This window comes from Betta splendens, chromosome 9 (genome assembly GCF_900634795.4).
Source record: "Betta splendens chromosome 9, fBetSpl5.4, whole genome shotgun sequence".
NCBI lineage: Eukaryota > Metazoa > Chordata > Actinopteri > Anabantiformes > Osphronemidae > Betta > Betta splendens.
Window position 1 is genome coordinate 16,138,377 of NC_040889.2, and position 27,283 is coordinate 16,165,659.

General features: G+C 42.4%; 1 protein-coding gene across 5 annotated transcripts in view; it reads left to right on the forward strand.

Annotated features, from left to right (window-relative positions):
- Window positions 1–25,901, forward strand: part of cabin1 (calcineurin binding protein 1) — a 31,836-nt gene extending 5,935 nt beyond the window's left edge. Inside the window, exons 19-38 of one of the 5 annotated variants that reach the window (XM_029161858.3) lie at window positions 17–178; window positions 1,092–1,298; window positions 1,407–1,552; window positions 1,784–2,045; window positions 2,227–2,397; window positions 3,290–3,379; window positions 3,536–3,696; window positions 3,778–3,992; window positions 5,680–5,745; window positions 6,465–6,644; window positions 6,759–7,147; window positions 8,154–8,267; window positions 14,257–14,420; window positions 14,512–14,608; window positions 14,725–15,399; window positions 17,406–17,468; window positions 20,750–21,008; window positions 22,663–22,821; window positions 22,939–23,141; window positions 23,227–25,901. In XM_029161858.3, the coding sequence (XP_029017691.1) occupies window positions 17–178; window positions 1,092–1,298; window positions 1,407–1,552; window positions 1,784–2,045; window positions 2,227–2,397; window positions 3,290–3,379; window positions 3,536–3,696; window positions 3,778–3,992; window positions 5,680–5,745; window positions 6,465–6,644; window positions 6,759–7,147; window positions 8,154–8,267; window positions 14,257–14,420; window positions 14,512–14,608; window positions 14,725–15,399; window positions 17,406–17,468; window positions 20,750–21,008; window positions 22,663–22,821; window positions 22,939–23,141; window positions 23,227–23,370 (3,927 nt within the window). In that variant the 3' untranslated portion in view covers window positions 23,371–25,901. The remainder of the gene's footprint in view (window positions 1–16; window positions 179–1,091; window positions 1,299–1,406; window positions 1,553–1,783; window positions 2,046–2,226; window positions 2,398–3,289; window positions 3,380–3,535; window positions 3,697–3,777; window positions 3,993–5,679; window positions 5,746–6,464; window positions 6,645–6,758; window positions 7,148–8,153; window positions 8,268–14,256; window positions 14,421–14,511; window positions 14,609–14,724; window positions 15,400–17,405; window positions 17,469–20,749; window positions 21,009–22,662; window positions 22,822–22,938; window positions 23,142–23,226) is intronic. The other 4 variants (XM_029161859.3, XM_029161862.3, XM_029161861.3 and 1 more) reach the window with 4 other exon arrangements.
- Window positions 25,902–27,283: the final 1,382 nt, after the last annotated feature.

Below are 27,283 nucleotides of genomic sequence, written 5' to 3' on the forward strand. Positions count from 1 at the left end.
TTTGTTTTTGCGGTAGGTCCTAGTTTTGCAAAAGGAATTTGCAGCTACTTCTAACAGTGATGCTCACCCCTACAAAGAAGAGCTGGAGATGGCCTTGGAACAATGCTTTTTCTGTTTGTATGCCTACCCCAGCAAGAAGAGCAAGGCTCGGTACCTTGAGGACCACTCATCTCCACAGGTAAAACGATAGGATGCATCCAGTCATGCCTTTTTGAAATATAGTTTTATTTCAGAGGCTCTGGCAATTTATTCACTTGAGTTGCTTAGCAAAAAAGTCAGTCTGAAAGTAGCAGGCATAATCTGTTTTTAACAAATGTAGCATAATTAATTGAAAATGTAAAAGCACAACTCCTATTGTAGCTTAGCTGTTAATTAGTCGATAGCCAAATGGTGGTGAAGAGGCGGTAAAAAAACTGAAGAGGTGGTGAAAATGGCTCAAAGCTTTGTCTAATTGGTATGATTTCTCACTTATATTGGCAAATCTACGTAAATGAAGCGCTTGAACAGTACCACACTGCTGATGACGCACTGACCCCCAAAACATGGAGAAATCTGCTACATCCATTAATGCTGTTTTGTTGGCTTCCATGGTGCACATTAAACATACTGGGGCTTTGAAATGGTGTTAATTTTATAATAGCATTGATTTTCTGAGTGGGAAGTGTGAACACATTTAGACAAACAACATTCCCTCAGAACTATGGTCTCCAGTACAACAGTAATTGTTTGTATTTAGTTGTTGTTTGGTGCACTTTTTGCCTCTATCCTATGGATTTTTTTTGTCTGCTACAAAACACTATTTAGTTAATCCAGCTTTGGGATAAATATCTTGACATTTTCTGAATTTTAAAGTAAAAATCTGCTTTGTCTAATGTTGTTACGCAAATTTAATCACTGGGTGACTTCAAGCCCTATGACATATGCCACTTGGTTCTTGTATTTTAGTAATTCCAGTATCCCACCACTAGGTGGGTGTCATTCTCAGTTAATTTAAAATAATGCCATTTTGATCTTATCACTAAGTTATGCTGGTGCTGTTTGTTATACTCCTAACATGTGTGCTTCTTTTGACATGAATCTGTGTTCTACAGGTTGAACTCCTTTGGAGCGATGCCCTTTTCATGTTCCAGTATTTCAAACCTAAGTCACTGCCTGAATTTGACAGTTATAAGACAAGCACAGTGTCTGCAGAGCTAGCCAATCTGCTGAGAAGATTTGTCAACATTGCACCTTCGAGTGACACTCCAGTCATCACCATGGAAGAAGTAGGAGATTACATTGAGGGCATGACAGAGAAGGTGAGTCAGTAGGTTCTCGGTAAATCCAGTGAGCAACAATAAGGTCACTATAAATAGTGTCATTTTCTCAGTGTTCTCATGCTTCACTTCAATTTGTATTTCTTCAAGGCCCCATGCCTTCCTGAGGGTAGTGCTCCTGCACCTCCAATCATTAATGAGATTTACTACCTGCTGGCTGATTACCACTTCAAGAACAAGGAGCAGTCCAAAGCCATCAAGTTCTACATGCATGACATCTGTGTGTGCCCCAAAAGGTACCTTTTTTTTTATAATTTTGTTGTCATGAAGTATTCTTGGGAAAAATTAATTTCTCAAAGCTACTTTTTAGTTTTCACAAACATTCCAGTCTTTGCGCACCATTCAGTGCTGAAATGCAAAATCAGTTGAAGCATTTTTGTTTTATTTTAACCATTGTGATTTTTTTTTAAAATTAGATTTCCCTTCATCTTTAAATTTTGGGTTCTTTTACATACGTCTTTCTCCAGGTTTGACTCCTGGGCAGGTATGGCTTTAGCCCGGGCCAGCCGTATCCAGGAAAAGCTCAACTCCAATGAACTGAAAAGTGATGTTCCTATTTGGAAACACTCCCAGGCAGTACTGAACTGCTTTAAGAGGGCCCTGGAGATCGACAGCTCCAACCTGTCTCTGTGGATCGAGTATGGCACCATGTCTTACGCACTGCATTCGTTTGCTTCGCGGCAGCTCAAGCAGTGGCACAGCGAGCTTCCCCCAGATGTAGTTAAGCAGGTGAGGCCCATGTTTAATATTACCACTTTTGTACTCTAGCTTGTTAGTTTATGTTAGATAAGTTTAACAAATGTCACTTTGGTTTATTAAACGCGCATTTTGTTACGGAGTACATTTCTCTGTTGTCTTTAGGTAAATATGCGACAGACGTTCTGCTAACTGTGAGTGCGTGTCATTTCAGATGGAAGAAAGGAGAGATTCTATGTTGGAGACGGCGCTGCAGTGTTTCCAGGGTGCTTCCCAATGTGAGGGAGACAGTGATGAAGAAGAGTGGCTCATTCACTACATGCTGGGTAAAATAGCAGAGAAGCGCAAGCAGCCTTCAGTGGAATATCTGCAGTTTTACAAAAAGGTAAATGCAACAGTAGCAACGTTCTCTAGCACAGATAAGTCTTAGGCAGCGAGATCTACAGTCAGTAATTTTGTGCAATATTCAAATTAATTCTGACCCTAAAAGTCATGATTAATCAAGGATTAAGGTGTATACTCACTGGAGTAGCTGATAAAGATTTCTCAGTACCTTTTTAGTGTAATGTTCAAACATTATTAAAAGCCTCTGTGGAAAATTATTCAGAATACAGTCATGAAAACTGAAAAAATAGAAACGTTAGTAAATTTATTGTGATAATCCTTCATTACTAAAATGATTGCAGACATTTTTCTAGCTCTCCCTGGAGGGGTTTCATAATGTGCTTACAGAAAACAAAGATCGCTGCTCCTCCACCCTCACAAGATGTTTTTTCCTAGAGAGAACAATGAGTGGAGTTAGTCATACCTCTGTTGTTCTTATTAGATCAGTGGGGGCAGATGAACCTGCAAGAAACCCAGTGTCAGAGAGGTCAGGAGAGGGTGGCATAGCATGAATGCAGTGAGCCTTGGATGTACTCAGTCATGGCTTTATTCTGCCAATTATTTTATCTTGGTAATTTAGAAGTTAGTCAAGTTAGTTCTTATAACACTCCTTGGCCTCCTTCCCACAGCTGGTGGCCAAGTATTTCTTCGGGTTGTTCTACCCCGTGGCAGATTTTGTTGCACACATCATCAACAAGTATTTGATTTGCACCCTGCAGCAACCAAAGCAAAACGTAGAGGAAAAACCACAGGAAAAAAAAATGTAAACAGAATAGACCACTTGTACTCGACATGTTCTACAGGTTAAGGAGTCCATTGGTACACAGATATGAGAACCTGTCTTAAAGCCACTGTACCACTATTGTGGCTGATATTCATATTTTTATTTATAGGCTGCAAACTATCTGCACGAAGAAGCTGCAAGGTACCCCCGGAAAATCCATTACCATAATCCTCCTGACCTGGCTATGGAGGCCCTCGAGGTAAACTACCTGTTGCTGGTTGCTCTAACAGTGTCTCGCTACAATACGTCTTGTCAAATTGAGGCTATGTGAGGCAATTGTCAGGAAGCATTCATACGTAAAGAAACAATCCTTATGCCTGTCGACTGTTAAGTTTCTTCTAACTGTGTCTTCCAGCTGCATTTCCGCTTATGTGCCACCATCCTGAAATTGCTAGAGTCAGGTGAACTTGACCTGGACCATGAGCTCCTGTTCACTTTGCTAGTTGAGGCAGCGACGGGGCCATTTGCAAGGGGGGAAGAGAAGAGTATGCCCAGCATGCCAAGGTCCCATGAGAAGTAAGCCTTCGAAAATTCACTCGAACTCAGTATTTGGTCTCATGACTAATATATTTCCCAATATTTTATGATTCATTGCAGGGAGAAACCCCCCTCTATTATGGATGAGGACTTCAACTTATCGTCAGTTTGCATAGGGAATGTCCTCAGCTCCTCCCTTCCATCAGTTGCCACCCCAGGTGTGACATCCCCTCCTTATGTGGCCACGCCGTTTGACCATGATTACGCCAAACGCAAAACACCCCGACGGCAGCAGTGGCAGCAACAGCAGCGGCATGAGGATCAGCAGGCTGATGGTACAGTCCCAGTCCTAGACACTGTCTCTGGGGTTGGGCTTTTTGCCCCTTCTGCACCGGGACAGGAAGCCCACTGGGGAGTGTTCAGATCGCTAATCACCATGCTTAATGGCTTTGGTTTCAGTTACAATGATCCCCCACGCACTGGGTGATTGGGATGTGGTGAAATGGGCAATATGGCTACTGATTATTTGACTAATTTGCTTTGCCTGACAAAACAGCAGTGTTGAAACAAATAGAATTGAAGATTGAGTTTTGTGTCTGTGTGTGTGTCTGTCTGTGTACTTGTGTGCGTATGCTCAAATAACATCCGTTTCTAGTCACTGCTTAGTTGCTGATCTTATTTCAGTCGTGTCCCTCTCCTCCATATATGTTGTTGTTTTGTAATTTTCTAAAGTTTACAACATTGTGGAACACCCTGCTATATTGTTGTCTGGAGCCATACTGGTCTTGGCCCAATGCTTCTGGACGGAGAACTGATGTCTCATTGGTCAGCAGAAGTCAACACACGTAAACCTTCAGCACAGTGGAATGTGTTGTAGACATGAGTGTTTGTAAGGAAGTCCCTGTGGGGGAAAATACTAAAGATTCTCAGCAACTCTGTTTGTTGCTCCGTTTAGTTTGGGTTTAACAGAGTAGCTTACATGGTGTTAGTTACAAGAGTCAGAGGCACATTTCGTATTGTAACTTTATTTGGTTCATTTATGTTCTTCGCTAAAGACTGCTGGGTACAGGAAACCTATAAGAAGCAACAAAAGGTACATATACAAATGGCATTAATTTCATTAGTTATGCCTGCAGGTTTTTGTGAAGCCAGAACAGAATGTTGTGTTGAGAGCACACTCCTGGCCCCTGCTCACACATCAGAAATACCCAAACATCTGTTCACCCCCACCCCATGTGCCATGTTTATCTTGATTGTGCAAATAATGCAGCCATATTGCCCATGTTGCCAGTTTTGTCACCCTTTCCAGATTCCTTCCTACCTACCTACCTGCCTGCTACCTCTTTGCCTGCTTGCTTTTACCACCTGCTTTGCCATTTATATGCATGTAGTTCTAATGGGGTGAATGTCTTAATGACTGCGCAAATCAGTCCTTTATCACAGTCCACTAAATTGTCTGGTGTACCATGTGGTGTCATTTTGTTTGAGTTTGGTATGGGGCTCAAATTAACCAAATGCCAGTTTTTTTTGTGGGGTTTTTTGTTTTTGTTTTTTTGGGAGGTATTTAAAAGTTTTGCCTGGGTCACATGTTTTGTCCTTTTCCACTAATTTTATATGATGTCCAATTATGGCCAATTACAGTGAAAATGCCAAGTCATGAACACTGTGGTTGGCCTGTAGGGAAGCCCACAACTGTGTCCAGTCTCTTTGGCTTGAGTCCGGCTTACAGCGCATTAAGGTGTTACAACTATAAGACCTAATTCAGACATGCGGTCCTTGTCATAATTATGCGTCATCGATTGCAAATTAGTCTCTTTCTCCACTATGGAGCTTCTTTTTTGCTGCTAAAGTAGCTCCGTGTCTAACTGTGTCTGAATCAGGTTCAAGGAGAGTGGTAATTAACTTATAATCACGTCAACAAAGGTAAACGACTTACCGTATTTGTGAGGCGATTGCAGATTGTTTCAAAGGTGCTGTTTTGCTTGTTTATATTTTAAAACCAGCTCCCCATATCTTCAACAGCCTCACCAGAGTTTGACCATGATTACTGCCTGCCCAGGTCTCCAATTTGGCTGGCGTCCCTGAATGGTACTGCTCTTCAAACCCACCAAACTCTTTAATCCAGTGCCTTCTTTCAGAAAGCACTGAATATGCTTTTGTCAGTTTACGTAATAAATAATACAGTACCATAGTTTTGCTCTTACCCAATGACTGAATCATAGTCCGTCATGTGCCCCCACGTAGCAAAAGCATAATTTTGTTACTTACAGTTCCCAACCAAGAACTGTTTATGTTTGCTGAGGCTGCACAACATGGCAATTAAGAGGAATGCTGGTATTTTGGATCTGGACCACTTACAAAAACAAACCATCTCTCCTTTTTATTACAGTGTGTCATTAGCAATGTACTGAATAGGATTTGTAGCTCGTGACCTATTTTTGTTTCATAATAATATTTTATTACACCCCCGTTACTCTACATTACAATAGGGAATGTTTGGCATTAAAAACAAGTCACCAACCAATAGCTTGAAATACTCACAGCATGCTGTTAAAGCATGCAATTACCCATCTTGGATAATTGGTTGCAATTCACACAATGTCACATATCTGAATGTACTGAACGTTGAATACTGTCCCACCTGAATAATGAAGGTATAGCAGTTTTTAAAAGACAAAGGTGTATTTATCCACGCCATTAAAAAGGTTAGTTGTCTATCACTATCTGCAGTCATGCAACTGGCAGCATGACTGTGTTCTTTTTCTTTCTTTTTTTTTTTTTTCTTCCTTTGCTGGTTGTTTTGGCAGAACGCAGTCAGGACAGTGAGGTGGTGATGCTATCTGATTCCAACTCGACTCAGGATGCCTTTACAGACCCCGCCAGCTCTCAAGACAGCAGCCATAAACCGGTCTCGGGAAAAACCAGCTCATCCTCGTCGCAAAGTACGACCCCTGTGAAAGATGGACAACCTGCACCCGAGGACCCAGGTAGAACAATACTAATGAGAACTTAGTCTACTTGTGTTCTCATTACTTTTTCCTCATCACAAATGTGATCATTTGTGTCCTGTTTACAATTATTTTATTTGAATCCTACTCCAGAGTCACGTGGAGACCATGCTGTCATCCAGACGGAAGAGAAAATCATCCAAGAAATAGTAGAATCTGTGGTGGTAACAATCCCTTTCGCTCCTACCTGTAAAGGTTCAGCAGAACCTTGTCCTAATCCTGTCCCAGCTACCCCTCCAAAACCACCCCCCTCTCAACTGGCCGCTCCTCAAACACCCGTCCACGAGGGAAAACGCAAGCCAGAGCCCCCTGCGGAGGTGATTGAGGTGCCCAAGGCCTTGCCTTCAGAACGCTCGGATCAGAGGCGACTGCTGGTGGAAATGTGCGTCCGTGCGCTCTTTCTCTGCCTCGGCCGATTTCCTCAACACTACAAGAGCCTCTATCGCTTGGCCTTTTTCTACACCAACAGCAAGACGCATCAGGTCAGATCACCGATGTTAACTGAGGACACTAATCCATTCTCATTTCATTTTAAAGGCCATGTCATCCATTAAACCCAAACCATATACCTATAATCAGTGTCTGCTGCCATGTGAGGTGACATTTACAGAAGATGAGTCTTGCTGAGAATTCCTGCAGGTTCCTCAAAGCCACATGGACTGTTCACATAGATTATTTCCTTTACAACAACACAAGCGTGTTAGTGATGTCCGTGAGCTCTGCAGTGATACGGAAGTTGCTGAAACAGCCTGCGATGGCAACAAGGCCCTGTGGGCAGAGGTGTGCGTGGGCGGTAGCACTGTGCTCTCGGCCAGTTTGGCACGCGGACGTTACATTGAGCATTACTGTGGTGGCATCCTTCTGTCAGCACTTTGCTTGTTGAACCTTCATAATGCACCCTTTGTTACTGGTTAGTTTTGAAAAGCTTCTATTTCTGGGATCTGATATGTTCATTTGAACTTACAGTATTGTTTTGTGGTACTTGTGTTTTAATTGAATATCTGATACTTTCATTATATGTTTTATTAGGTGAAATAAAAAATCACTCAAGGCTTAAATGTATTTGGTTAAGGCTTAGGGCTTCTTTTTTATTCTTTTTATCATGTCGCAAATACATGTCGGCAGTGATGGCAAACTTACTTACAACTCATGTGACGTTGTTGATGCAGGTCATTTAGCTGCCCTCACAGCATATGTGAAAAGGCATCTGTGCCACTTTTTGTTCTCATGAAATATGCCACATGACTGGCCATCTTGATCCTAACTCTAACAGTGGAAGGAGAAGAAGCCTTAAATGTTATGCTGTATGCAAGTAGGATTGGCGAAGGTTCCATAAATTGGCATTAACTTTCTTTCCTTCCACACTGAGTGGTGGTACAAGACATTGATTCATGAGTCACCAGTGTGTGTGTGTGGTGTGCGCGTATGAAAATGTACATAGAAACGTATGTGGGATTTTCTCATTTATATATTTATTTCCCCAAACAGAACCTACAGTGGGCTCGAGATGTGTTGCTAGGAAGCAGTGTCCCATGGCAACAGCTGAAGCACATGCCAGCACAAGGGCTGTTCTATGAAAGAAACAAGACAAACCTGTTCAATGTAAGTCAGAGTTCACAATGCCCGTGTTTTTTTTTTTTCAGCTTGTATGTCATTTTGTCTCTGCATTTCTCTTAATGCATTCATCTGATTACTGGATTATAAGCACGTAACTATAGTAACACCTAAACTGATTCACATCTCACTTGACTGTATTAACACTTAAGTGTGGAACAAACTAACAGGAACCACCTTACTTTACTGTGTGGTGACAAGAACTGTTTAGTTGCTGCTGTTTCTAAAGCTAGGTCCAGTATTTTGGTAAAGAATTGCCATGTTGATACTTGAACTAATTGTAGTTCCATTTATAGTACTCTCACACTGGAAGGTCCATGCCTTGACCTGTGGTCAGGAATATAGAAAGCATTGCTTTGCTATAGTAACTCCTGTGTGGGTTTAAACTGGGATTTGTTGTTTCACAAAAAATATTAAGCTTAAAAGTCTGAGTGATAAAAGATCATATAAGTTGCATGGACTATAAAGTAGGCAAAACAGGTTAGTTATTTGATGTCTGACACTAAGGTGTTTTATTTAATAGATAAAAAACCTATTAAAAAATCACTTTCATAGTTTCTAATTGCACATACATAAAATTTACTGTGTTTACTCTTTAATCTGCACACTATAACCAAGCTGCCTGTGTGGAGATGTACAAAGTAAATGTGTGATTTGTGGATTTTATGGAGATTCAGCACTATCAAACCTGCTGAAGTCATAGTGTGACTTTATCATTATAAGTTTAGCTTTATATTATCTTCATGGTAGCACCTAATGTAGAACCTCCAGATCTGTGTGTGTTCACTGGGGAAAAATGTTCCTAAATATTTGTGGATTTCAGATATTCTGTGATGACTTCTGCTGGGCTCACAAAAGTCCTTTTTAATATGGATATCTGGAGACAAACACTGCTCATAAATGAAATCCTAAAGTGAAAAATTGCTGCATTATCTGCCTCTACTGGGTCCCAGTGGACTAGTCTCTTTTACATGTCTGCATGTTTGCCTCTTTCTAATTTAAGTTGACATGTCACTTCTGTGGGTGCAGAACTTTGTGAACCATGTGCGATTCATCTGTAGCATAAATGAGAGCCTTTACACTCCTCATCACCAGAGCAAAATACCACGTCGACTAGCATCTCAAATCAGTCAGTGATTTGGAGCATATTGTTTTGTAGTTAACATTATTTTGGAGTCGAATCCGTGCTCCAGAAAGCGTCTGGTATCTGTAGGAGCAGTTCTGAGCTGGAGGAAAGCTCCGTGCTCTGGCTCCCACTGGGCTCTCACAGAGCCCCTTCTGGAGGCAAACCTGCCACCCTGCCATGCCAACTGTCAGAGCTTCACTGTTCTCTACAAACCAAGTGCCTTCGCTCCACCACGATAGGACAATGCAAACCTTTCTGAAAGTATTTGGTCTCATTTAAAGCAAAGGTTCATTGTATTATGCCAGTAAACAACAATAAACAAAGTTGCATCCAACATATGGCCCGTTCATGTCAAGGAGTCAGTCAGCTGACTTGGCACCTATTTAAGACTGCTGTGAATACTGATTTCTCTAATGTAGGTCATGTTGCCCCACTTTTCCTTTTTTGCTTTAGCTGGCTTGCATGAACTGGGGCCTAAACTAACCTATATACTGCCGTTAGGGCGTGATCAAGAGGCAGCGTGGTGTCATTCACTGGTGTGGTTGTCAGCACGTTACTTTCCAGGAGCTCACTTTTCATCAATATAATATCATGGTCACAATTATGTAATTTGGGTCTGTTTGAGTCACAGCTGTGGCAAAAAATTAATATTTTATAATTTCATGGTACAGTCTGTGGTAATACATTATTCATAGACTGACATCTGTATTGGGATCCTAAAGTTTTCTTTGTGTGTGGCAGACATTTGGACTCTGACCTAATGTGTTTTGCCATCCCATGTACTGTATGTGTTTATGATTCACTGTTCCTTTTAATGATACTCTCGCCATCCTTAGTGTTGCTCTGCTATGTTCTGTGTTTGTTTTAAAATGATTCCAAGAGCATTCCGTTTTGGGTTCTGTTGTGGATAAATGATTGTCATTAAGCAGCACAGTTACGTCCGCCTGTTGTTATAGGATATCAAGGCTGAATCAAATGCTACTGGGCATAATCGTAATGCCAGGCTTTCAAGCTGCTCAGGCCCACTGTTGAGTGATCACGAGCAGTCCCCGTGTGTTCACTCAGGCACGGTGTTGCCTCCTCTCTCCACCCAACGCGCGCACGCGCGCGCACACACACACACACACACACACACACACACACACACACACACACACACACACACACACACACACGCTCTTCATAAAGCTCTGGAGAAATGGATGTCATTGTGGCTACATGTCAGAGAAACGTAAACCCATCTTGGTTTTTGGAACTTTGTTTTGAATGGATACTGTCTATTCAAAAGGAGCTTTTACTGTGTGATTCGACTGCCGGGATGTCACTTTGCTCATAGGTAGGCTGTAGTGTCTTGTTGTATTAGGTTGGGATAGTCTTCTGGCTAAGCGTTACACTTGCATTACTTGCCTCAGTTTGATGTATGACTCAAATGTTTGTGTGTTCAGCTGTGCAATGTGCTGTAGGTGGAGCTATACTCAGGGAAAGCGTGTGTTTTTTTTCTTAGGGGAGGAGTGTTGATCCAATGAATACATTGTGTAGAAGTCTATATTTTGATTTGCATGTCGGAGGGTTCAAATCTGGTTGTTGCCAGTGTGTTTTCCATAGCTTCCTTCTGCTCTGTGTTTGGGCTGAACTTGGAATTTTTCAGCAGGTTTTTTCCCCCCCTTACTCACAACAGGAAGCAGGAAAAACGAGGTGTGTTTGCTTAGCGTGTTTACGGTGGGCAACTTGAAAAGACACAAGTTAAGAGAGGAAAAAAAGGTGAGGGCCGCGTCAGTATACGATGTGCGACGCCGAACTTATCTGTCACATCAGCACTGCTCTGCAGCGTGTTTTCAGTGAGCCTTTATTAATGCAGACAGGTCTTCCTTTCCTTTAATGTGAGTGATTTTCGCGTGTAGACCGGGTTCAGTTTTTAGGGTTTTACTTCATGTCCTCTGTTTCTTTTCCTGTTGCTGTCTTCAGGGTGATCGTGCTCAACCCCTCCCCCGGCTCTTATTCGCTCCACTCATCTCCTCTCGGCGTTGCACTCATTCTGTTTCCTCATTACTCTATTTCTCTCGCTCCTCTGTTTGTGTGTGTATCGTGTGGGTGTGTTCTAATAGGCGGGAGTTTCTCCTCCCGCCCGCGATTGGCTGCCGGAGAGTTACGAGGATTGGCTGCGCGCTGTGTAGTGCGAGAAAAAAAAACGAGGAAGGCGGAGGAGGAGGAGGAGGGAGGGGGGAGAACTCCAGCAGGCTGGGGTCAGAAGAGAGCGAAGCTAAAGTGCGTGGGTGTTTTTGTTTTGAGATGGCAGGGTTTGAAAGCAGGAGAGGAACGAGTCGGCTCCTCTGTCAGTGGCACACGGCGCTCACGGGCCCTCGCTCCAGCGTTGCTCCTCGTCTCGCCAAGGCAGCTGCCGTTCTGTGCTCCTTCTCCTCGTCTCGGTTCGTGCGGAGCCGCGATTCCCTCTCGTCTCTGCGGCTCCCGCTGCCCTAGCGCCCAAATGCAGCCCACCCTTTGCTCTCTGAGCACGAGCCTCTGTCAGGGTGGAGGTGCTGCCGGGCGGCTGATGCTGATGCTGCTGCTGCTGCCGCTGCCAGCAGGAAACTCTCCAAAAGAATATTAACACAGACGCCTTGGAGTAGCTTTGTTTGGTGATGGTGAGTCGTTCTCTCTCTCTCTCTCTCTCTCATTTTGACTTTGGAGTAAGAGATGGTGGTAATTCTTGAGTCAGCAGAGACGAGTTAAGTCTATTTGATCACTGATATTAGAGAACAACTGATTAAAGAAAATGCATCTAATTACTCATCCGGGTCTTTGTTCTGCTTTTTATTTTTGTTTGTTGGGTACAATGTAGAAAGAGAGAAAATTACACCACCTTCCTGCCAAATGTAGGCAGCATGCTGTCTTGGAGTATTTTGTTAGCTCTTGAAGTAGTAGTGAGAAGTACTTGCTGGTTGCTTCAAAGAAACCTTCACTTTTCTGCAGCTAAAGTTTTAGCTCTGGTGTTTTTCCCTGAAGGCTTTAGTAGACAGGCTAAATGAGGCAACTGTCCAAAGGCCTTTACTCCAAAGTGCAAATCAGCTGATATTTAGTTTGTATTATTGCTCATACATCATAGATGATATGTGGATCACAATCACTGTGTACTCCCTGCTCCTCATTGTTTCTCTTTAGCTGTGTTTTTAAAGTTTTTTTTTTTTTTCTTATGCCCAATCCACTGCCCCCCCCTAGTTTTTATCTCTAAACCAAACGTATTCCTTGGTCATGTATTTATCTTGATCCTTATTTGCTGTGCATTTTAATCTCTGTCTGACTCCTGTTTGTTGTATTGGCCACGTCTGCGCCAAAGCTGTCACTCCAGATATTAAGCAGTGTCTGACATTTTCTCACATTAAAACGAGGGCGGAAACGCTTAAAATCATTGCAGTTAAAGTCTTACAAATCTGCTTTAGCTGTTGTGCTACAGCATAATCTGTGTAAAGCCATGGCTCTGCCTTTGCTAAACAGATTTTCTGTGGTGGCCTGTTCTCAGATGAAAACCAACTGTCCTCCATTAGAAATGTTTTTCAGCGTGAGTGTAGCCACCGCCTCATCGTACTTTTCCCACCCATGTTGGAGCTTCTGGTAATCTGTACATTAAAAGGTCAACTCCATTCCCAGGCTGGTCCGGTTGCGTCATATTTTAATAAATCTTCTCGTGTTTACATATTACACTAGTTCTTCAGCAACTAGCTTATATTTATTATTGTGTCACCATTCCTGTAACATCATGGTCACATTTTTCTAATCAGAACATTTATCTTGTGAAATGTCTAAACGTATTTCTAACACACATAATTCCCATATTACATTACATGAAGCAGGCATTTTATAACACTAGCTCATTGTCAGGAATGTGTTCTCTTTCAGCCTTTCTTCCATTGTTCTTTTCTCTTTGGGAGATTTGAAAATGTCACTTGACAACTGGGGGATGCCTGTGAGGAGCATCAGTTCCTGCTGGCGCCTTTAGTGGCTAATAGAGCCATCGGATTGTTCTTGTTTTGTCTTAAGCCATGGCTGTACTTTTGTGCCATGTGCTGTATGACCATGCACCGCCTCGGCCACCATCTGCACGCTCACAATCAGCAGCTCTCGGAGCACGGAACTTTCCTTCGCCTCACCTGCTGAGAGGACATGTGCTCGCTGTAAAAGGAGGGTTTGTCCATCAAAAAGCACCTCATCTCGATTTCTGCAAAGGAGGACTGTGTTTGTTGGCAGCCAGTGTGCTGCTCTGTAGCATTGCTTGGACCGAGCTGAACACTAATGAGGCTGCCTATCGTGTGCCCAGAGAGAAAACCCACCCACCCCTTTCTCCCCACTTCCTACATGGGCAGCCTGTCCATAAGATTTCTCCTGCAGCCTTTCCATTCTCTCATTAGAGTTTCCTCTTGGAATGCTATGTTTTTAATTCTCATTAATTCCTCTCTCTCTCTCTCTCTCTCTCTCTCTCTCTCTCTCTCTCTCTCTCTCTCTCTCTCTCTCTCTCTCTCTCTCTCTCTCTCTCTCTCTCTCTCTCTCTCTCTCTCTCTCTCTCTCTCTCTCTCTCTCTCTCTCTCTCTCTCTCTCTCTCATTTCAATCAGTTTTTCAATTTCTCTGCATTAAATTGCTTCCATGTGTCATTCGTTTTATTCAGACCTTAACTGCTTATTTTTATTACATAAAAATATGTTTTACAAATTAACCTGTTGGCTTCTTGTCAAGTGTGAAACCAGTCACGTATAGGCAGCTCCTCCTTAAAACCTGTCTGTTTTTAAAGATCATTTTGAACTTTAATGTTTTTTTTTTGTTTACACTTCTCTCTATTCTCTTGTTGTCCTTCCCTACAGGGCATCTGGCGAATTCCAGTAGATGAGATTGACCGTCCAGGAAGTTTTGCATCTCATATGAACCGATCCATTGTACTTTTGCTAGAGGTGCTGTCTCAGCTTAAGGATCACGATACACTGCTGAAAGTCTCATTCATGCTGCAGAGAACCCCTGACCAGGGAAAGTAAGGACCAGCTTCGTTTGTGATCTTTCTCTGTGTTACGTATAAGTAACTGCTCTAAGAAATGTGTGCTCCTTCTTCTTCTTTGATGAAGGAAGTATTTGCGGGATGTTGATCGCCAGGTTTTGGCCAAGAGAGCATTTTTCCTAACTGTAAAAGTCCTGGAGGACAATCTGAACAGTCTCACCGGGGTAAGGAAGCACAACTCACTTCACTTTATACACACTAAGAAGGTGCGAGCCTCTCAGTGTTTTCGACATCTGGCATGCACCCACTTCATGTTTTGACAGGTTCTGTTTCCTTTCAGGTGTCTGAGCAGTTTCCAAAAGTCCCTGCACCCTCCATGGGGGAGATGACTACAACAGACGCGTCCAACAGGCCCAGTTCAGAGGACAGCAAACATGTGCTGCCGAAGAAGCCTGGACTCACAGAGGGCGGCTGTGCTACTGACACTGAGCCCAGAGAAGCCTCCCAAGTTCAACTTTCCTCTACAGATAAAGGGATTAAGGTTCAAGAGAGGTACCCTGGGAAAGCTGAGACTGCTGGGAGCGAGGGCCACAAAGTAGTAGGGTTAGATGAACCCATGGAGCTGGACACTGGCCACTGGAGGAAGCCCTGTACCGCCACCGATTCTCAGGGCAATCAAACTGAGACTGAGACCTCTGTGAGTGCAGTGGAGCTCCAGCAAAAAGTGACTGACAGCATTCGGGCCCCAGAGCTTTCTCTAGAGGAGCTGAGTATCAGTTCAAGGCAGCAACAGCTCCAAGCCTCAGCTCCAAAGGTAACCGTGGCAGCAGGTGGGACTGATCAGGGTTTACTACGAAGGCCAAACAGGAAAAGGAAGCTTCTGGAGGATGTGGAGTCTGGGAAAACCCTACTACTGGATGCCTACAGAGTGTGGCAACAGGGGCAGAAAGTCATGACCTATGACCTGGCACGCATTGAGAAGATCATGTCAGAGACTTATATGCTCATAAAACAGGTAGACCTACTCAAAATACCCCACCTCTTTTTTTCTACATACACAAATAACACGTTGCATATTCTATGCTACAATTAGATTCTTTTTGCAAAGTCATATATTCTTAATATAAACCTTCTTAAAATAAACTGGGCTTGGGAAATCCCTCCTAACTGAAATAGTAACGCAACACTCACTGCAGACTAGGGACTTTCCCACTTTCAGTTTTAAACACTGCAGCATCCAGCTCATAGTGTGGTTTGTCTGTACTCTCGGTAACCTAAATACAGCATCTGCTACTTTAATCTTTTTGCCGTTACTCCTACAACAGGTCTCTGCTTCTAAGTGTAGTCCTGCTCGGTCATTTTTAGACGGATGTGCTTTTTGATCATGCAGAAAAGGAGCTACAGTGGATATTTTTTCAGCAGTTTTAGCAATTCAGTTGTTCATTCCTGCGAATTGGAAAAAATATATACAACATGAGTGCAGTATAAATTCCTACAGATTTGCCTAGTGCTTGAACCAAATCAACTGTAGTTCGGTCTTTTGTTTAGCAATATTTATGTCACAAATACCAAATCAGGTTAGTTTCTGTTGTTCAGTGTCACATGAGTATCTTTCTGAAAAGAATTATCTTTATTTGTTTAAAGTAGTCTCACTTCAGTGCTTTCAGTGGCATAAATGGTGTAGCTGGGGAGCAGCCCACATCAGCTTATATAGCTATATTGAGCTGTAGATCAATGTTGGCACTACTGAAAGTGCCATGTCATTGGCCAGAAATCTTTAGTTGGAGTGGGAGGGCAGTGGGGACAGTGGAGCCCATAGAGGTGCAGAAAGAAGGAATCGGAGGAGGCTGACTAGCTTTAGATATGTTTTTGCAGCAATGCTTTACTTTCCTGTGCTGACTGAGAGGCAGCAAACAGTTATCTTGGACACACCCTCTCATAGACACTTAAGTAGCCAGGAAACCACGTTTCCTGTCACCAAATGAGTTATGCATGCATTAATATGCCTGGACATTTTCCAGAAGCATATTCAGATGGTACACCTACAAACTGCAGATGCTTTGTGGTTATATGGTTTGCTGCATTGCAAGCATGCACGCGGCCTGTTCAGATCTCCACCTGTTTCCTTTTTTGTTAGAACAAAATGTTTACTGGCAGTAGTGAACAAATCTTCCAACACAGGTTTTGCATTTTAGAAATGCCCATCATTCACACTTGTAAAGCACAAAAGCTACTCAGTCTGCTCATACAGAGGCCTGTGCTTCATCATGCCAGCAGATCCTCCACATTTTGCAGCCCAGATCATTGCTTCATAGGACAGCTCCGTTATCCGACACTGTTTAATGGCTGTGTAGCAATGTCTGAAAAGCCACGTGGGCCCTCCAAACCCCCCCTAAGGCTTTTTCATACAGTCAGTCAGGGCCATTTATGGAATACCAGGGAAAATCGAACACTGTTAAAAGAGGCTGAATAAGTCCTAAGTATTTTTTTTTTAATTAAAATATGCCCTGTTAAGTATATGGATTTTATTTTAGAGAAATGTTAACAGATTGTATTACTTAATCCTTAATCTTGCAGTCGCAATCAAGCAACACGGACAAACTGGGGAACTCTATGGAGTGACTGGGGTTAGTTGCAAGCTAGACATGAATGGGGAATTTCTGTACACTAAAGCTTGACTTGGTCTATTTAACAACCGGGATCATTTGAATAAAGCTGCCATATAATCTTTTCTCTTTGGGGCCTCTGAAGTCTTGTGGCTGTGCAAACATGATTAATGCTTAGTGCAGCTCAGCTCACCAACTCCCACAAACCTGGCAGCCAAACTAGCCCTTAACATGAGCTGATGCTGTGATGAGGGGAAGAAAGTGCAGAAGAAATCCTGTCAACTGTGATACAAATTCAGCTTATTTGGTTGGTTTGGAATAATATGTAGAAGACCCTCACTGCGAAAGAAAGATGTATAGTGAAAGGATTTGACACAGTGTGCTAATGCCCTTGTTCTGCCTGTTCTCCTGTCAGGTTGATGAGGATGTAGCTCTGGACCAAGCCCTGAAGTTCTGCCAGATACACTTACAAAGACAGGTACATTGTAACTTGAAACATGATTATCTACCAGCTTTCTGCTACTTCTTTCTGTTTACTTCATTTTGTTTGTCCATATTTTTCTAAGATGATGCCAAATAATAATAATATTGTCTAAAAGGAATATTTTAGTCCCTTTTTACAATTACAAATAAAATGGTACCTTTTTACTGGACAAAGGTTTAATTTGGCAGGTAATTACCTGCCACACTAACATGATTGGCATTTTACTGTGTTATACGTGCAGAAGTAAAAGACAGCATCTCTAGTAAAATGTGCCAAAGTGATGAGTAATTGGGTAATTCCCAGACGTCAAGTCCACCCTACTCCAGCCTGCAAGTCCTAAATATAGACTAGGTTTTGCTGTTTTTCCTCAATCGCCACTCCATGATTGCTAAAATTGTCATGGGGTATTTTTCTAGTGATTGTTATTTAGTATTTTGCTTATTTGCACAAACTGTAGTGCACTTAAAGATGAGATGATAAAATCTTTTTTAATTCTCTAATTAAAATGAATCTAATGAGGTCAGCTTTGACTTTAGGTCTCATATACCTCATCAGATCGATAGTTGCTCTTCCTCATCCTGTGTGGGTGTCTCTCCCTTCATCAAATTCCTCCTCCTTCCCACACAGTCATCAAGGGTCTCTCTACACACATCCTGTTGTCACGGTGATGTTCCCCCGAACCTCAGGCTCACGAGAAGCAGCTGTGGGCAAAACAAATCTGTTTTTTTTTCTTTTGGTTCATCTCATTTTCTGCATGAGCCTTCTTTTTGTTTGTTCTTTTCACTCGATTGTGTAATTTTCTCATAAATGATGACATGGAAATAATGGCGCAGATGAGGCACAGAGCTACATGCTGCATTTTTCAAATGTGTAAAACCTGGTTATACTTGCTTATTTTACTGAGCCAGCTGTATGAGCTCTTTGAAATCGCTTGTGTTCTGTTTTCTATATTCATATTGCATATGAATATTAGTTTGATTTCACTAGATGTGTACAGTTGCAAATAATTTGATTTTAAAATTTTATGCTTCACCGTAAACTGAAATATAGTGAAGAGAAAACTGTTTACTTTTTTGTAATTTTTATTAGATCCCCATATTATTTAATTTAATTTGTTTTTGCAACTATTACAATATCTTATCCAGGATGAGGTTTGGATTTGGACCGGTCCATTGTAAAATATATATTGCAAGGTTTTACACGCTCAGTGAGGTCTGCAAGCTCTTTTGTATCTTTCTGAGTAGTGCCAGTTGATGTTCGGGTTAATTTATGTTCACTCCTGGGAGGATAGTGTTGATTCTGTGCTAATCAAAATGACTTAACCCACCCTTGAATTTTGAATTCTCCAAATTTACAAATCACCAAAACATCTTCTATAGAGCTCTGCGTGCCTCCTCATGATCAGTTAATCAACAGTACAGTTGCTACAGCTTACCCCTGTAAATCCCATGGAAGTATTGGGTACTAGTGGGAAGAGGGTAATATTTTTTCTGATTTCACTGTCAGAGGTTGTATTCGCCTAATTCTAGCTCTTATTATGGCTTTACACAACAGCATAGGATTAAAAGGAGGGGACTAGCTGTATCATGATGAATAAACCGCGTGTGGTGGTGTTTGTTCTGAAGACGGGCTGCGTCTGCATACAAGCTTGCTTTGCTGTCAGATCTAACTGCTCTTTATGTGTAATTATTGTGCCACTGGCTCATGTCATGGTTTGTATTTGGATGCATTTGTTTGTAGTGGTGAAATGTGAGTAGGCACTGTGCAGCTCACGCACACGAGGGAAAAAAAAAAACCTGACTCCTTCCTACAGTTTCATGCTTTTCTTCAAGCCCCCACAAGCAGAGAGTGAGATGTGCCTGTTCAGTGCTGAGGAGGATAATCAGTGTTGTTTGCTCCCTCCATTTGACACCTGTCAGGAGGAGAGCATGACTAGGCTAAATAACTGCTATCGTTTGTTAGCAACACGTAGTGAATGTTTGCTGTATTGTAATATTTATCCTCTGTACTTGAGTCGATTGTTTGCTTTTGGAGAGACTTTATGGAGGCATTTGTGTAAAACATTCCCCTTCTCTGTCTCAGTAGCCGCAGACTTGGATACTATGGTTTTACTTATGTAAGAAAGAGGGCTAGTGTCAGCAATTTAATTAAAACTGACGTGGCCTTTCATTGTGTTGGAAAGATGACCAAACCCGTGCCTGACCTCAGCTGCTCTAATCTGTTTTAAAGCCCAATCCCCATGATTGCAAAGAGCCGTTCAGCCGTTCAGTTCACATTGTTGGGGCGGAAGCAGCCCACTCATGCCACACACGGCTTGGAGGAACCTGGCCGCATGCAATGTGCTACAATTTTCTCAGGTACAGGGCTTTTCTGATGCACACGGTCCTGCTGACTTGTTGGTGTCTTTGTTGGGGATGTTTAATTCATGAGCTGTGAATCATCAAAGCCGGCGCCGGAGCCCAGCGCTCGCTCGAAGGCGGCTGTGTGCTGGGCTGAAGGGTCTGTCGCTCGGGTTGAGGTTTGGACGCTTTCTCGCTACGTTTGATTTTTGCCCGTGCTCCGCCGTGTGAATCCCACGGGGAGCTTCACCATAAACAGCTCTGATTCGAGGCAAGATTTGACATCGCCTTACAGCAGAGACCGTGAGAAAAACGGTACGAGAGCTCTGTTATTGCCAAATTGTCTTGCACTAACGTACGGCATAGTTCAGATTTACTACTGACATAAAAGCACACTCTGGCAAATGAGACCTAATATTTCATAATGTGCTGTATTTCACTGGAGATTTATTAGTTCTATATAGTACTTATTATCTTTTTATCGTATGCAACAGGAAGTAAGGCTGTATTGAAAGACTTACACAGGCTTTTTCGTTCATTTTTGGGAGACGGGTAGAGAAGGTGTATACTTCTCTAACTGTTCTGTGTTGCCATGACAGTGGCCGTGGGAGCAGGCCGGCTGTTGTCACAGGTTGTTTGTGCAGCCCTTGTGTTTATAAGTGGTCCTCCAAAGGACACCCATGAAAGTGGCTCAGAGGGATGTAGTGCAGCGTAGAGCCCTGCTCCTCTCACACACCCGCTCTGTATTGTCTAATATACTGTCGCTGATGTCTGTTGTTTGGAAAAGTTCAGTGGTTTCGACAGAGGCTGGCTGCATTTTTCTGTTGTTTTGGGGTTTTTGCCTTAAGAGAAGAGGATCTGCAGATTTCAGAGAGATGGATCCCCGCGGTCAGCCGCGTCTCCTGACTACAAATGTTGTTCTTCTGTCTCACGCAGCCTGCAGGCGATACCCCGACCACACCTAAGTACACCAAGGAGCACCGAGACCTCTTCTTCCCCGCATCCCTGCCGACGCCGGTCCTGGTCAGCCACCCCGCCTGTCACCCGCTTTCCACCGCGGACAGCCAAGCCAAAGCGGCGTACGAGCCCCTGAGCAAGCTGCCGAGACCTCAGACCTCGAGCTTCCACGAGCAGCCACAGCACAGGAGAGCAGCTAGCCACCCCACTGCAGCCATGGCCTTCCTACCACACACAGGTACAGTGCTGTCCACCTGTCCACTATAAATGTTTTATCACTCACTGATTTGTAGTTGTTATTAAAAAAAACTATTAAAAAAAATAATTGCAGTTATCTCCAGTCTGAGATTATGAAGTGATGGATGACGAGTAGTGGACAGTGTGTTAAATAACAGCAGCCTATCAAGTTTAAGTTTTAAAAATCAGTTAGCTCCATATTGTTTTTCTGCTCGCATGGGTTTCCGTGGCAGTAGCGTCCCTGATTTTTCCCAGTGAACAGGCTTTATAATAGAATAATAGAAGTTGATAAATGCAGTTTCTCGTGACTATTGTCTAAACGGGCTAAATCCTACACCCAGCATCTTCAATCCCAATATTCTTGGTGACCTAAGTGAAAATAGTGTGGTGCCTTTTTGTATTTCATCTGTAAATGTGTCAATGAGGCCAGTGGAGCCTTTAGAGGCCAGTAGGCAGCATTTAGCATCTCTCCTCCTTTTTGTTGAGGCAGCATCTGTTTATTATTAGCTAGCAATGGGCTCTTTCATGAGGTTTCTAAAGGCTTAGATTTACTTCACGTAAAAATATCCTAACAGTTGATGCTTTTGAGATCTGCAGTTCAAGACGATGTTATGCTATGTTGCAATACAATGTATTCAAGGAACAGAACCTTACCAAAGCAAAATATGTAACCTACATAATATATTCTGAACATAGGAGGCATGCCTGTGTCAAAACGTAATAAGTAACATAGTAACATAGGGTGTTAGTGGCTTCACGCTTGGCTGCACAGGCTGCTGTAAAACAAAACTCAAAATACCAAAAAAGTCAAGACAATCATGAATTCTTGGTTTCGTTCTGCTCTTCCATAGATGTTTGGAGCAAAAGCTATACTATATGAAGTGAGTGGAAAGTGCAAAACCTATAATTTATTAATGAGCTGCCAGGCAGGGATCTCAAAACATTCAATGCAGTTTCAAAGACAATCTGGCACCGCTAAAATGAATTGTATCGGTCATAAACCCGTTGTCCACAGGCCGGCTGGCACCTCTCTGTCACCAGAAAGAGAAACCACCACCACCTTTTCACGTGGGGACATTGGTTCCATCCATAATTTGCGCTTCTCAGAAATATCAGATTCCACCGCCTGTACATCATCGGCTCCTGTGGATGCGTTTTCAGATTTTCTTGATTCATAGACATTTGATGACCTTTTGAAGTCGGTGCATACAAACATGCAAAATGAAGTTTGCGTACATATATTGGTATTCATGCACGCACTCACACTGGTTAGTGTGAAGCAACACTGCTGCAGTGTGTTATGCAACGGTTACCTAGGCGACATGAGTGGGGAAGCCTGACGGGGTATTGGATCATTTTTGTCTTAATTTGTGTTTGAGCTTCAGGGAGGACTTTTTGTAGTCAGTCCGCACACAGTGGTTAATATTTGTGAAACGAAATCAACTGTACATTACGTGCGTGCTATTATATGTCTTGTTTTAAAATGTTTTCACTCTGTGGCAATTTGTCTGACTTTATGGAATTTGGGTGTAATGGGCCAACATTACCAGGAATCTGAGCTTGTGTTGTGATTTAATGTAGGACTTCTGTTAGTTGGGGCTAAAATCAGAAGACTATCTCTATCTATCTACCTTGGTGTGTTGTTGCGTCTTCAGAGGAGCGAGAGGAGCCCTCAGAGGGACTTTCATATCGACAGCAGGAGTCACACCTTTGTCAGCAGATGAAACTTGCCACTGTATCCCATGGCCAGGAATCAACAGTCAGCTGGCTTCAGGAGGAGACTGCCACATGTAGCACAGCACAACCCTGCCCAGGTCAGAATCTTTACTAATACGGCAAAAACTAGCAGCAGCAAATAGCTGACGTTATACTTGGGATGTTTAGAAACTGTTGAGCAATTGAAGAGTGTGCCCTTGTTTTTCCTCTTCTAGACCAGCAGCAGTATGCCAGCAATGAGCAGTCGAAACTTCCAGACCCCAGCCGAATCCGCTCCCGCGTCCCACCCAACATGCCAAAGCTTTTCATTCCATCCACAGTCACCAAGTTCCCGCCAGAAATCACAGTAACACCTCCAACACCCACGCTTCTTTCCCCAAAAGGCAGCATCTCAGAGGAAACCAAACAAAGACTTAAGGTATGCAGTCTGCCACGCGAATATGCATGCTTGTGACAGAATACAGTCCAGGACTCGACAGTGACCCCTGCTGTCTACTCTACAGAACGTCATCCTGTCTTCTCAGTCTGCAGCGACGGTCAAAAAGGACACCCTGACCCAGCCGGCGCTGGAGGTGCAGGAGACGTCCAGCCAGGAGTCCTCTCTGGAGAGCGAGTCGGACGAGGAGGATGATTACATGGACATCTGAGCCTCTGGAATCTTTGTGTGCGTGCTGACACTGAACTCTCACCACAGCAAGCGCCGGATCCCTGTTTTGGTCCATGTTGCAGCATCTGTCTTCGGTGATGCCTTTGTTCTCTCGCACACGCTGCAAAAAGCAGCCCTCCCGAGATGAAAGGATGCAGTAGTGCCATCGCCTGTCGTGTGCAGAGCAGATGATGACGGGTTCAAGTGTCACAGCATGTCTGTAATGTGCCATTCATGCATATCACACATCAGCTTATTAAAGGCTCCTGCATCCGACTGTAAAACTGGTTCTGGCTCGAGTGACTTTCAACCTTTTAAAGCCGACCAGTCACACATTTATGCATAGTTTGCTTTAAATATTTTGTGCTAATTGTCTCCAAGCTGCGAAACTACACATTCTTCAAACTCACCGATCTGTTGTGCCTCAGTCTGGACTGATACTCGGCAACACTTACCTGCTGTCCTTCCTTTTGCATGAACCCTCCATCTGCCAAATACGCTGAAACAGGAGTTATTTCAGTGGACGCAAAGGTGAAATGAGGACAATCTGCTGCATTTGAGGGTCTTCTGTGGCCTCACAACCTGTAGCAGATTGGAAATGTTTACATTTGGGATGTTTTACAGACTGCACCTACCTTTGTGCTATTTTTGTATTTACTGTACTTCTTGTAAGATTTTGTGCTTTACACACACACACACACACACACATACACACACAATTTTTATTTTTTCTGTTGTGTGAATCCGTAGCGAAGAGGAACCGTTCTTACCAGGAAGATGTCCTGGCACCAGCACTGACCTGAACGATGCAGAGTGGGCTTTACAGACATGGGGAAATTAGCTTTTGTACATATCACAATCCAAATATCTTTCCAGTGTGTTTGGCTTTAAGGGGTCAAGTATAGAGCTGGAGTAGCGTGAGTATGTGTGAAAGTGTAAACATTAAGGTGAGGGTTGTTTCAATTCACATGCGTTCAGGAAACGACTCGCCGTCAGCCGCCGCTTGATGTGGTCTTTCCTGGTGGAGTGGGATTGAAATGCGCACAGACGGCGACTTTCTAATTCAGATGCCTTTCCATGGAAATCATTTTGGTAAATTTGTCACAGTCCTAGCTCAACTCAGAGGAAGACACCAGAATGTTTTTTACAGATTGTTTTCTATAAAAGAAAGATATTTACTGATGTTTATTGAAAGCTGTGTTAAAGTAATTTTAAAAAAAAACGCGAATACATAAAGGCTTTGAGGCATTCACAGGCGGGTATTGTTATCAGACTCTTTATAGTAATGTATTAGTTCTTCCGTACATTTCTTTGGCACTTAAAAACTTATACTTTAAGCTACAGGAACCATTTATAGTTTCCTGCCATTAGCCAACGGTTTCTATGACAACAGTGCAGCTCTCAGTAACCAAGGCCCGATTCTGTTTATAAACAGTTTGACAGGTCATATTCCTGATTTTGCTGATCAGTGCTTGAATGTTTAGTAATTAATTAATTTCCTCTGGATACTTTCAAAATAAAAGAACCAATCCAATTTGTAATGATATAGATGGTTACATAGCAAAATGTATTTATGTTATAAACCCATTTATATTAATATGGACTCGCATTTTTGACCTAGTACCTTTCAAAATAAGTCTTTAATGCAAACTTTAAAACTAAAACAATTAAATAACAAATTCTTTGCTAAAAACACTCTTCTGTCTGTTCCATAAATTCTTTTTTAGTTTCAGAAATATTAGGGAGCTCGTGAAAACCTCAGCATATCTTGAGGGTCATTCACCTGAACATTCAACTTTTTAAAGTACAACAGCTTAACTGGGTTCAGATTCAAATATGTTTTATTAGAATTTCTTACTTAATTTATTTTTTCAGCAGTTGTTGATAAAGCTTCTTCTGCAAAAATTCAACTCCATAGACACAACTATTTCTCTTCTGATACTTTCAGCTATGCTTTAAATGTTTCAGATGTGTTAACATTTCAGTATCTTTCAGCAGTTCTTCAGGAATACATTCAGCATCACAGCATTATTCACAGTGCATTTTCTTCAGGAAATGCTTCACAACTTTTTGCAACTTTCGCCCTTCATAAAATGGTTTGTATTTTATTTTATTTTATTTTTTGTAAGATATTTTTTTGTTGTTCTGCTGAGCTTCTGGGATTTCGCCACAGCTAAAGAGGAGACCAGGGGAAAGGCCCTGCCCTGATCTGCACAACTGTTTTCAATGACTGGATGAATTATAGATGTCAAACCAAAAATATATTTGTGAGACACATTTGTTCTGTGTGCTACTTAGAAATAATCAAAATGTGCATAAAACATTCTTTGCATCACTTCATTTGGTGCTTTTGTTTTCAGAGTGCTTAAAGAGACCTTGGTGGATCATATCAATGTCACTGGTTGCAAACAAGCATTTGTAGCTCAATACCACAGGCAACAGTTACCTCTATTCAAGAGAGTAAATGCAAGTAATGCACAGAAACTGCATATTGTTATATGAAATATTTATGTATTAAAGACTGCATGACTACTCATGAGTCAGAGTCCAGTGTTAAACCAGAAAATGGAGAACAAAAGGTTTCTTTTCTAGGATTTTCATTTGAATTTTTCAGAATTTGTCACTTCCCAGTGCACCGTCATTATATGTCACTACACATTCACTGGTCTCATATGGACACACTTGAGGTTATATTGAATCCAATAAACTGCATCAATATTAGAGGACAAATTTAAAGTATTTTTAAAAAGAGGAGGCCAAAACATCAGACCCTTAATAAAATGTACTTCAGTCCAACTCCCAAACCCTCCCGACCCCAGTATTGGACATGTAGTTCAATTCAATAGTCTTCAACTTCTTTAACCTCAACTTCATTTACCTTGTGAAAGTAGAATTAATCTCAGTTGTTTTACTGGGTGGAATTTGTCTAGGTACCTAATGGGCAGTGTGTGTGTGTACTGAAGTACTATGTACAAATATGAGGGACTTGTACAGTACTTGCAGCTTTACAGATTAACTCCACTGCATTTCAGGAGAACATTTTTGCTGCTTTTACCTCATGTATCTAGTTACAGTTACTAATTTACAAATGTTTTTACTACTTTGAAAAATGCATTCCAGGATCTGGAAACTATAGTGTCTAAACTAAAAAAACTTAAAATGCAGTAAAATGCATATTAGTTAATAAAAAAAACATATGAAAGCAGCAAGAGTAGATTTTAGAGGAAGAAGAAATAAATCTTCTGTCTAATATTGAATCCTTTCACTGCACAACTTTTTTTTTTCAGAATTTTTCAAGAATGTCTTAATAAATCAGATCATCCAGGTCATGATTATATGAATGAAAACATTTCATTTCTGCGTGATTATTTGTGTCAGGCATCTTTGTTTGACATTGTTTTCCAATGTAAAAGCTATAATCTCCTGCAGTGGCGATGTGGACTCAGACCACCCAGCTGTCCACATTGACTTTGTGGTGCACGCTGGCGTGAAGTCTCCGACACGAGGGAAGTCATTAGTCTTCATTAGCAACTTCCAGGAGTTTCTTATGAAGTGCTGTGAAGTTGTCATTTGCCCCCTTTGCCAGGCAAGCTCGATGTGAGGTTTGTTTTCTTACGCGTGTGACCAAATGTGAGCTCAGCCGGCCCCTGCTCCGTGCACGTGAGACCGGGCCCACTCTGAAGACCGGGTCAGGGGACATATGAGAGAGCACCGCCCCGGCCCCTATCTATTAAACTCACGTATAGTAAATGCTTTGGCGCCTACAACAACAACAGCCGGTACGAATCCTCGTTAGCAGGCCAGGCCATTTCTCCTGCCACGCGAGATTGTTCCGTCGGCAGTGGCATCGCGTTGCATCCCTGCAAACCCCTCAAAGTGGCCAATTAAGCATCAAAAGGGCATGCTGCATGGCT